Source organism: Leishmania mexicana, chromosome 20 (genome assembly GCF_000234665.1).
Source record: "Leishmania mexicana MHOM/GT/2001/U1103 complete genome, chromosome 20".
Classification (NCBI taxonomy): domain Eukaryota; phylum Euglenozoa; class Kinetoplastea; order Trypanosomatida; family Trypanosomatidae; genus Leishmania; species Leishmania mexicana.
The window spans coordinates 1-11,514 of NC_018324.1; the positions used below are offsets into that span (position 1 = coordinate 1).

Sequence of the window (11,514 nt, forward strand, 5' to 3'; positions counted from 1 at the left end):
CCTAACCCTAACCCTAACCCTAACCCTAACCCTAACCCTAACCCTAACCCTAACCCTAACCCTAACCCTAACCCTAACCCTAACCCTAACCCTAACCCTAACCCTAACCCTAACCCTAACCCTAACCCTAACCCTAACCCTAACCCTAACCCTAACCCTAACCCTAACCCTAACCCTAACCCTAACCCTAACCCTAACCCTAACCCTAACCCTAACCCTAACCCTAACCCTAACCCGTACCCGTACCCTAACCCGTACCCGAACCCGTACCCGTACCCGTACCCGTACCCGTACCCGTACCCGAACCCGTACCCGTACCCGTACCCGAACCCGAACCCGTACCCGTACCCGAACCCGAACCCGAACCCGTACCCGCACCCGTACCATAACACACGCACACAACAACCTTTAATAGACCACACACACCAAGTCACAACAACACCGTTATCACAACCACACCCATAACCACAACCATCACCATCACAGTCCTACACCACACACGTCCGCACACAGCGCAGCAGCAAGGCAAACAACTAACAATACACACAAATACAGCAGCAGGCTAAACGCACACAACAATCAGCGCAGCTAGCGCACTCGAGCATTGGGCGCTCCTCTTAGTGCTTCACCACGTCACAGAGGCAAGTCGCACAAACACACACAACGTAACCCTAACCCGTACACGCATACAACCTATACGTTCAACACAGAGGAGCGATCGCCACTTTGGACCGTAGCGGCGCAGGCAGCACACATCACTCGTAAAAAGACGCGGCGTTCTCTCAGCCAGCAGACATGCTGGTCCATGGGCAAAGGAGGGTGAAGGGAATGGCTGTTCGCGCCGCGCAGCCTCTCACACATTTTCGCGATGTCGTCCATCGGGTCCCCCTTCCTGCAACATGACCGTAAAGAAGTTGTTGCGCTCCATGTAGTCGACGAGAATCGTATCTGCGAGCACACACAAAAGTTTGAGAACACCGCCGTGAGAGTGCGATGGGCGATAGGTGGAAACGGAGTGCGTGTGCGAGCGGATGAGGGCCCATGCGTGACGTCGCCTGCAGCGGCGTATGAGGCGCGCTGTGGGATTCTGTGCTTACCCGCTGTTCACCATGACAGAGATCCTTCATTCGTCCTTGCGATCATCATCCGTCGTGACGTTTTGGATGAGGTGACATGTGGCACGTTAAGTAGCCATGTCATGCCTGCACAAAAAGCAAAAAGGAAGGGGTCGCAGATAATGCAGAGAGCAGGATCCTGTGCACACATTCAGCATATATGTCAGTAGCATAGCAGCAACAACCTTCGCAGCTGGAACGACTCTGGCGACCAGAGACGAAGACGGGGCAGAACAGTGCGCGGAAGGAGTCTCTGTGGCTCACGCTTGTCCCTGCCGTTTCTTAATCGCTCCATTTTCGAAGCGAGGCACATCCGCGGGAGGGAGTACGGATTCGGTCTTCCGTTCTCCGCGTGGATTCCATAGTGCACCTGCATCCGTGGCAGCAAAGAGCAGAGGCCACTCCCTCTACTGTGCATGAGGCCTTTGGAGTAAGAAAAATGGGTAGCCAGTCAGCGTTTATGCAGAGTGGTTTGCGTGATACGTGGCAGTCTACTCGGTGTGGGAGTTCCCCCGATGCCAGGTGCAGTTTCCTTCGTTGTTGCGTTTGCTTCCGGTGTGCGTGTACTTGTTTCGCTGCTGGTTTGGAGAGGCGAAGCAGTGCGCGCACATCTGCATATGAACTTACTGCTGTAGATGATCCGTCAGTTGGAGAACAGCATCGGAGACACAACGTCGTGCACGGGACGGGCGCAGCATCGATGCTTCTCGTTTTAAGTAAGCAAAGGTGGGGAGTGCGTGCTGCCACGCCGATACGTCTCCAGGAAAGGAAATGAGGCGCGCATGCAAAGAAGAGTGCTCCGTTCCAGCAGGTTCGTGGAGTGCTAGCAAGCACTGAGATTTGCATGAGACGAATACATGAAAGAGAAAACGTGTGCGTATGTTCAGCTCCCGAAGACAACGGGGAGCGAAAAAAAAAGACAATCAGGGAGAGGAGAGGCATGCCCATCAACCTAGCCATCATCTTTTGCCGCCAACCGCATGTCCGCTGCCAGTCATTCCCAGAGTATCACGGACGGAAAAAAGAGAAAACAGACGGCAGAGAGGAAAGAGTGAGCACGCGACACAAAACAAAGAGAAGGCAATACGAGGGGGAAAATAGAGATGAGGAATCTAAACAAGGCGCACGTTGCACTATTGCAGAGTGTGTGTGTGGCTAACCTTACGCGGCTAAGCCGACGTTTGGTGCTCGTGTGAGTCGTTTTCGCTTCCTTTCACGAGTCGCCAGTGGCAGTAAGTGAGCATGGGGTGGAGGCGATACACACGCACTCGCTGCAACGCAAAACAAGCTCAGCACGTACCAATAGAAAAAAAAGAGGGAAATAGACAAGAAAGTAAGACATTGTACCTGAGCAGGAAACCGACGTGTGTCCTTACGTAACGAGAGCGTAAAGAGAAGGGGCATCACGCAGTAAAACAAGAGAAAAGGAAGAAACATACGCACACGTGCACATATGAATTTGCACAGGTGACGTGCCTGCGTACCTCTTTTCGTGTTGTGTGTAATGCAAAGTCGCTGAGGAGCTGTCGTGACGCACGCTCATATATCAACTCCACACAATCCACACAGTCACGCACAAAATAAAACACCACCACCACTTTTACGCCAAAGCACGGACCAGCAAACTAACTTCGAAGTGCTTTGCAAGAGAAAGTGCAGAGCGGTTTATGAATTCTGTTTTTCGTGGGTGTCGCAGTAAACATATATATAGCGATTACGCCCCAGCAGCGCAGATTGTATGGCGTGAGATGACGATGCTTGTACTAAACGAGAGAGCGGCCCATCATGCCAACAACAACGGGCACATAGGCAAAGGGGGGAAGAATGTGGTTGCGCATCGTCACCGTCGTGCCAACGAGAAGAAGTGTGGGGGATGGATAAGAGCAGTCTCCGAAAATGTGACGCTGTGCTTTGCACGCCCGAGAAGGAGTGACACACAGACACACGTTAAAGCATAGACACAAGAAGGGGAACATCAAGAGGAACATTCACACCGGTTTTCATTCACAGCAGATTCAGTGTAGCGCACGAGGAGCGCCAGTTCCTGTATAGCAGAAAGCTCTACGAACGGGAGCGTGTGCTGCGCAGTTGCCTATTCTCTACACTCATCACACAAGAAAACGCGGAGAAGAGAAACGTGGAAGGGAGACCAGACTTCTCCTTTGCTGTTGCCACGGGGTGAAAAGTTTCGAAGAAAAGGAAGTCGGGCAGAGCAGTGCCTGACAAGGGGCTGACCCAGGAGCTATTTCATGAACAGCAAAAGAGCATTAGTGCAGGCCAAAACGAAAAGGAGGAGCTACACAGCAACAGTTACGACGCACGGTAACGCAAAGAAAACAGGAGAGAGACTCTCCAAGCACAGGCAGAAAACAAAGAATGGGACTGGAGTCAGCCACAGATTGGTGGTAGTGCACGTACGACGTACATGTGATTGTGTACTCGTTGGTAGAGTGCAAGACGCACATTGAGGCGTTTACACACGCACATGCGCTAACATAGAAAAAAAAGCTCTCGCGAACGGGCGCGTCGTTCGTCAATTTACAAATACCCCGTTTGCCTCACAAGTCACCCAGGAGACAAATGTAGATGGAGACATCGACAAAAAAGAAGGGGGTTGGTCATGGTGAGTACCTCTCTCAACTAGCACTCTGCGTAACAAGAAAGCGCGTTGCTTCTCACAGCGGGTAGGTGTGTGTCAGAGAAGCTGGAGAAAACGTTTGCGTAAGGCCATGAGACAGAGATGAGCTTCTAGTGGGGAGCTTGCACAAAAAGACAAGACGGACGGTTCTCATTTCAGCGGTCCCTCAGGCTCACGCTTTTTCGTCTTGATTCAGCAGTTCCCCTTCCATCGCAAGGTGCTCGAGGTCATGCTTGAAGGCCAAGGGTGGACGGCGACAAAACAAAAAAAGAAACGTGTTGCACTACTTTCCAGACTCGATGGCACATTCGACAAGTGTGGTGTTGCGACGTCTGTACGGAATATCATACACCGCAACAGCATCGCCCTCAGCTACAACATATGCCGTGCGTGGGTCTCCGCGCACCCAGCTTACCTTCCGCACCCTTGCCATGCCCGCCAGCGTCGTCGGCACTTGCGACGCCACCCATTCCTTCATTTTCTGTGTAGCATTCGCTTCGATGGCGCTTACGCTGATGCCCTGCTTAAGCGCCCATTCAGCCGCCTTGGCGACCTTGAACTCGTTCTTGAAGTAGTAGTGGATGAAGTAAGGAATCGCCGGCATAGAATAGTGCATCAGTACCGAGCTCCATATCCAGGTCTGTTTGGAGGACGCGGGTCGGAGCACCTGCAGCGACCGTGGCTCTTTGTCGGATACGTAGCGCAGTGGACGGTTCATGCACACTTCTTTCACCCTAGCAGGATGTTTTTGCAATTGCCGTCCGACAAAAAGGTCCTCGTACTGCATGAGCAAACTGACATAATGGCTGTGATAACTGACGGTGTACGGCATCGTTAATAGCATCAGCAAACGTTGGTTGGGGACATCGAATGGGTTCAGTGCAGCCTTGATGAGACGGCGGTCTAGTGCATAGCCAGGGCCGTGGCCAAATACAACCTTGTGATTGTCGAACCACCACCACACCCGATACAGGCATTCCTCCGTGTCGTCGATGCCCAGCGTCGGTGGGATAACCCCATTGTATGGAATGGTCGCCGTCAAGTTGCGCGGTTTCCGCCACCCACCGCGCACATGCCGCAGGTCACTCAAGTACTGTGGCACCTTCAGGTACATGTCGTCATCGCCCTTCATGATGTACGGCACGTCTGGGAACGCAGTGTACGCGTAGTTCAGCCATATGACGACCTTTTGAGACATGCCTACCTCTGTCGGGATACCCCACGAAATCCGCATACCCATTTTCTTTTTCGTGGTCGGCTTGCGGTCCGTCAAAAAGTCCAGCCATAGCGAGTTGCGATGGTGCAGCGCCTCCTGCCACAGTGCAGCGGACACGTGGCACACGTACTGCGCCGCTGCTGTGAAGGCAGGTGTCACGGGCAGCGACAACTGGGCTGAAAGAGTCGCGAGTGACGAAGTCCCGTCCACACGACGTGATGTAGTCACCACGGAGGACCGTACACCAGCGCAGGGTGACTTCCACGCCGCGTCATCGCTTCTTGGGATGCCGCGCCACCCATCACGCAGCACCACGCGACGCTGCACGTACGTGGGGGTATTGTTGACGTCCCCACTCTCTACAGCCCGGCGATGTGCAGTCGCGGCAGCGTACTCGCTCACTGTTGGGGCCAGCTGCGCCATGTCCACGGTCGAATGCGTTGCGTCCTCAGAAAGACGCTCCGCAGCAGCAAACACGTAGAGCTGCAGCAGCGCGCCCGTAAAGTTGTTCTCGGTGCGCGCAACCTCTCGGTACGTCAACCACGTTGCGCGCTGCGCGTCCCGAAGCGGGTAGCGCATCGGCTGGTCCGTTGAAGGTATGCCCATCACGATCAAGTGTCGCGGTCGCTCACCTGTGCTCCTCCACTGCGACGCGTGGACGAAGCGGCGCTGCTGTGCGTACGACCGGGTCACCCATTGCCACAGCGGCAGTTCCGCTGCAACATCCACGTCGTCCGTCACGCTCGCCATCGCAAACAGCATCGGCCCCATGAGGCCCAGCGGTGCAGATGCAGTCGCGAACACGGAAAGCCTTTCCCGCCTCTGATTTCCCGTCTCGTCAGTCGATGTCTCCGGATCCGCAGCGGCCGCGGAAGCGTACGTGACACTGTCGAAGCACATTGTGCAGTTCTCGTCGATCACGCGCAGCGTCCACGACGGCAGCTGATCACGGTCCAGCCGCACCAGAGAGTCAGCCCTAGCGGCAGCGAGACCACGCTGTTTGGTCGTCAACCGCGTCATCGCACTCTCGTGCTGCACCACGACCGAAAACGGCGACGGAAACTGAGATAGACGGGCCTCCTCCAACAACCGCATCGACGCTTCCTGTTGTAAGCCGACGTTGGTCGTGAATTCGCTGATGGACCAGTGAACCATGACTATGAGGACAAGTGAGACGGCTAGTGCCACCAAACGACGGTGTTGAGTGTGTGAATGAAGACCTTGTGCAGTTAATTGGCGAGGATGCCCGCTAAACCTGAGCGGGGGTTTCTTTGCGGCCCCATTCGACAAGTCATCCCTTTTCGACAATGATTCAGTGCTCCTCTTATCACCGCTCGGTGCTCGAGTCGAATCCACCTCCAGCTTGCCGCGTGAGCGCGAGTGACACCCTTGTCCGCTCTCCGCAGCGCTGCTCAGCCCGAAGTGCCTCTGAGAGGAGGAGAGCAGCTGAAGAGGGTCGAGGCGGTCCGTGTCCCTGGGAGCCAACGCCGCTGGCACGCTGTTCTCCTCTTGCATGATGGTGCACTTCACGCGCAGTGCCGTGGTGGCGGAAGGAGACCTAAGGTGTGCAGGTGGCCACCAAAGTGGCACGAGGACACTCTTGGCCGTGTACAGCGAAACAGCAGGGCCACGGATAGAGACGCGGGGGGATCAAGGGCAGTCGAAGAGAATTACACGATAACACCGGACAGCGGTGCAGAAGAGTTGTGAGCGTGTCGGTGCAACTGTAAAGGGTGCGCCAGTCCACGGAAGTGTCCCCCTCCACTTGCGTGTGTCTGTGCGGGGGTGTGCGTGGGGTGCGTGGGTGGGTGGATGTATGGAGAAATGGGCGGAGTATGAGGAAAGGCAGATAAGGACAGGCGGAGTGGATTGAGGGAAGGTGGCCACCGTGGGATGGTGGACGGACCCGCGAAGCGGACGGGTCGAAGTGACAGTGGAAGATGCCCCTGCGTCGAGCAACACCGGAGCGGCGCTATGGGAATGGGGAGGTTGTTAGCCTCTTTGGTCGTGCAGGCAGCGGCTGCACAAAAAAGGGTCTGAGTTTCGCTTCCCCGAGACGAAAGCGGGCAAGTCTTTCCTGTGCAAGGATGCGCGCGGCAGTTACTCCACTGCACCTTTCGTTGGCATTCACCGCGGTTCGATGAAAAGTCCCCAGCGTCTAGCAGAAGAGGGAGAGCCTGCACGTGTCGATGCCCCCTCCCCCTCTACACGAGAAGAGGCAGAGGAGTAGACACACGCGCAGGAGAGGAAAGCAAAAGTGGCAGAGGTGCAGGAGAAGAGGGCGGCGCGCGTTGGACGGGTGCACGGTTGTCGGGGAGTGAGATCGAGCCTGTACCCGGATGGTGTACCGCTTGAGGCACAGGCAGAGTACGTGGCGTGCGGTGTGCAGGCAGTGCCGAAAACGCAAAAGAGAGCAGCGCCGTGCCACGACATGCTGTACACTACAGCAAAGTACAAAACAGCCGGCAGCGTCGACCACCAACGAAGCGCAAAGGCCAAACCAACAAGGCCATCGAGCACGGGCTGCTGAGCCCCGCCCCACCGGTCGGGCACAGGCACCGGGAAAGGAAAAGGAAGCAGGGCATGGCGAGCTTGATTTCATCCGCGTCCCAATCTGCCACGCACACGCGCGCAGGCGGGTGAGGGAGCAACAGAAGGAAGTCTACCGTGGGAAGTCGAGATGGGGAGACCGCCACAGGCGTCTGAGGCCGAAGAAGCGGGAAAAGGCGGTCGCAGGCGCGCCTTTCTCAGAGCTCGTACTTTTTCCTTGATTCGCGCCGCTGGCCGTACGGATGCACTCTCTTCCCCACTGGCCCGAATCTCGGTAAAAAGCGCCCATCGACCCCCAACATCCTGCCTCGTGAAGGTGAGCAGTGGATGCACGATCCCACGTGTCCTCTGCATTTGGGGTGCCTCCGTCTGCGCGCTCGTGCGTGTCATGTGTGTGAACAGAGAACATAGGGAGACGAAGAGATGCGCAAAGAGTGAAAGGTAGCGCATGGTGCTGTGGCGTAGAGAATAAGCGAGCAAGCGGCGGAGGAGTGACACTGTCGAAGTGGCGACCCGGCATCCCGTGTGATGACTTCCGGTGCCCGCGGGCGTTGAGGGAGGCACGGAGGCAGGGAGGGGGACGGGGTTGCACGCAGCCTCCATAGACACGGACGCCGAGAGCGTGCTTCAGATACGGCAGTGCACGGTCTCTCTTCAGGTATGCAGTGGGGTTGGTGTGTTCTGCTTTCTTTCTGTACTGTGCCCAGCGAACAGCGAGGGCTGAGGGAGAGGGTGTCAGCACGAGACAGAAGTCATAGTGGGGAGAGGGGAAGTCAAAAACCAAGGAGACAAAAGAAATGTCGGCACGAACAAAGAAGGTGTATCTATGAGTGTGCAACGGCTCTGCGAGCGCTTACGCGTAGCCGTACAGGATGTGGCCCTTCTTGCGCAGCGCATTCACAACATCGGACGCCGTCACGGTCTTCTTGCGGGCGTACTCGGTGTAGGCCGTGCTGCAGCGCACAATGTCCTCCACGTAGGCCTTCAGTACGCGGCGCACCTCTTCGTAGATGTCGCTCGAGATGCGCTTCACGCCACCGCGGCGCGCCATGCGGCGGACGCAGCCGCGTGTAATGCCGCGGATGTTGTCCCGCAGCACCTTCTTCTGGCGCTTCTGGCTGCCCTTGGCATCAGCGGAGCGCTTACCCTTGGCCATTGTGGATATGTTGAGAGAGGACGAGGTGGGAGGGCTTAGAAGAAAATGCGGAGTAGAGGAGTGAAGCGAAGTCTTTTAGATGTGTACGGTAAGGAGGAAGAAGTGGACGGTAATACGGAAAGAAAAGTAGTACATGAGGGGAACACGTGTCCCATTGAGCGTGCTTAGGGGAAGGGTACCCAAGTGTGAGAGCGTCTGTGGCAGAGAGAGGATTCATTTCAGGCAGTGATGCCACGGCGTCTCACACAATTGGGTGTGCGCAAAGTGTCAAAGTGGGTGTGTACATGCGATCGTGCCGCACTTGGCACAGAGTATTCGTTTGACGAGAACCTACTTCCTGCGTTCCATGGCGTGGATCATTGAGCAGACATGCTCCAAGTAGTCGCAATGGACGGTTAAGGGCGAAAACGAGTGGGTAAGCAATGCCGTATCAAATGTGCCGGCACACAAGAGCCTCATATCCTTTCTCGTGTATCCACGTGCAGTTTGCTGGAAGTCTCTAGGGAAATGATTCCAGGCCACAGTACCTCTACGTTGGAGTCCCTAGCGTTGAGGGGAGCGGGCGGTGAAGGAAACGACGACGGGCGGGGAAAGAGGAGGCAGCAAGCCACAGTAATGGTGAACATGCGTCAGCGACGAAACTTCTCACGCTGGTGGTTGCGTTCCTGTGAGTACACAGACTTTGGCTTTGAACTAAAGAGTGAGCGTTGGCGTGTAAGTCGGCAACATCCCATCACTGAACAGCGAGGTAGGGTAGGTCGCTGTTAGTGCCTGAGCCGACGTTCCCGACAACGCCAAGCCTCAGGGACGTTGTGTGGTGAGCGGGAGACGGGCTTGGCCGACAGCTGAATGCGACCCGAGCGCGACGGCCGGATGTCCTCGGGTTCACGGCGGAGTCAAGGACGAGGCTGCTTTAGCAGCGTCTTCATAAAATGCCCCTGCAGCTCGCCGCGCTCGCGAGGTGGAATATCCGCTATGAGGCCTCGCTCCCCCAGCATGCGGGAGCATGCTGGCTGGAACAAATCAATATGACGCTCCCTGCTGAATCACGCAAATGACAAGGTGGCTTCCGCGTGACTGCTGTGGTAATGCCCACCGTCATGCACATCGCGAATCACGTGCTACAAGGGTGCGTCTGTCATTGGACACGATGGCACTTGCGACTTTTGATCGCAGAAGCGGTGGATGCCTCGCAGGAGGTGTACAAGGACGTACGTAGCGCGAGAGACAGGGAAATGAAGAAGGGTTCCAGGAGAGCAGTCGGTAACGCAGAGGCAATGATGACGTTGGTGTAAGAGATTTTCATGGTTGATCAAGAAGACCTCTTACAAACAACCGAGCCGATGAGGCCCTCGGAGTCATCTCGGCGCACAGGATGGGTGGTCGTACCGCTGCTTTGCGTATAGTTGTCGCCTTGTAAACCGACTCGGAAGAGCCAAAGGTTGCCGGTCGTACACCCCGTATCCGACCGCCCCACCCCCTCCCTTACGTGGCAGGTTAGACGTGACTTTATAGAGTGATTCGAATTGCCGTCAGTCGATGTCTGTCCACGGTAGCAGACAAACAACAGAATCAGTCAATGATTTGTTTCTTGATTTTCTTTTGGTGCACGAGTGGCTATAGCGCACTGGATAGAAGAACATCATAGAGAGAGTGCGCTCATGGTCCACACCAAAGTAAGACCACTTATACGTCACCGCCACTGCACAGGAATCATTGTTGCTCCAGAGGAGCATATGCACCCCGATAAACATACAAAAAGAACCCAACGAAACAGAGAGTAAGAAATAAACAAGCGAAGCTCTAGATACAAAGGCGCTGCCCAGCTAGCATCGTGTATACCACGGACGGGAACTGCTACCGAGATGTGCCCTGCAAAGGTACACCTTTGCAGGTCTCCTTTGTGAATGCCATCGCCAATGGTCTCTCTTTTGTCTATCGCTCCTGCCGACACCCCCTCCTTCCTCTCTCATGTCCAGCTACGACATCCCTAGACTATCGTAGTGGATTTTGATCTCCCAGGACACCTCTTCCGGAGTGTCGCTGAGTGCCGTATCAATGTTGGCGTTCGCCTTCAGGAAGCCCTGCGTGACAACACCAGCTACCTTGTAGTCGAAGTTGCCGCCCCAGCCACGGTGTGACAAGTCTTCCTTGATGTACTCGAGAAACATCTTGCCAACATAATCGACGGAACGGTGTGTGACTGGGCGATTGGCCGTATCCGCCCAGACCTCTTTTAGGCGGCTCTGGTAAGCGCGTGCTGCACTAGAGTCACCCGCGATGCGGCGCGCCTGTGCATCTACAAATAGAACCCACTCCTCCAACAACATTTGGGCTACGGGGTGCTGCTCAGTGGTCGCGAGTGCGTAGAACTCATCCGCCCCTTTACTCGCAGCGTTGGCAGCGGGCGTTTTGGTTTTGCTAGTAGTGCAGCCCATCGTAAAGAGCGACACTACACAGTAGTCAGCGCACTTGCGCAGAGGGCGTCTTTGGATCTTTGTGCACACACTGCTTATGTTTTCAGTATTGTAAATACTCTCTGTTGCCGCTTCTTGGAGAAAAAGAGAAGAAGAGTGCAATACAGACGACCGAGGGATACTGTTGAGTAGATGTGCAACAGCAGTGAGACAGGAACTGGAGCTGCGTTCCCGAACGACACCCTCCACTCGCAGGTGCTGCATTGTCGTGAGAAAGCGGCGAGGAAGAAGAGCAAGGCGCCAGTGGAGTATGTAGGATATACAGATCCTGTACGCTAAGCTCACAAGAACCTCTTCGCATGCCAGTAGATACAGTCCACAGTGGAAAACCTCCAGTGCGCAACCTCCTAAAGCACAACTCC

At 55.5% G+C, this 11,514-nt stretch overlaps 3 protein-coding genes across 3 annotated transcripts; all 3 read right to left on the reverse strand.

Annotated features, from left to right (window-relative positions):
- Positions 1–4,036: 4,036 nt before the first annotated feature.
- LMXM_36_0010 (phosphoglycan beta 1,3 galactosyltransferase 4) lies at positions 4,037–6,484 on the reverse strand (the record flags this gene model as incomplete). Its single annotated transcript, XM_003874294.1, has 1 exon — positions 4,037–6,484. One exon carries the CDS (start codon positions 6,482–6,484, stop codon positions 4,037–4,039), a length of 2,448 nt encoding a protein of 815 aa, XP_003874343.1.
- Positions 6,485–8,372: 1,888 nt separating this feature from the next.
- On the reverse strand, positions 8,373–8,675 carry LMXM_36_0020 (histone H4; the record flags this gene model as incomplete). The annotated part of the gene is made up of 1 exon (XM_003874295.1): positions 8,373–8,675. One exon carries the CDS (start codon positions 8,673–8,675, stop codon positions 8,373–8,375), a length of 303 nt encoding a protein of 100 aa, XP_003874344.1.
- A 1,979-nt stretch (positions 8,676–10,654) lies between these two features.
- On the reverse strand, positions 10,655–11,113 carry LMXM_36_0030 (conserved hypothetical protein; the record flags this gene model as incomplete). Its single annotated transcript, XM_003874296.1, has 1 exon — positions 10,655–11,113. One exon carries the CDS (start codon positions 11,111–11,113, stop codon positions 10,655–10,657), a length of 459 nt encoding a protein of 152 aa, XP_003874345.1.
- Between the last annotated feature and the right edge of the window lie 401 nt (positions 11,114–11,514).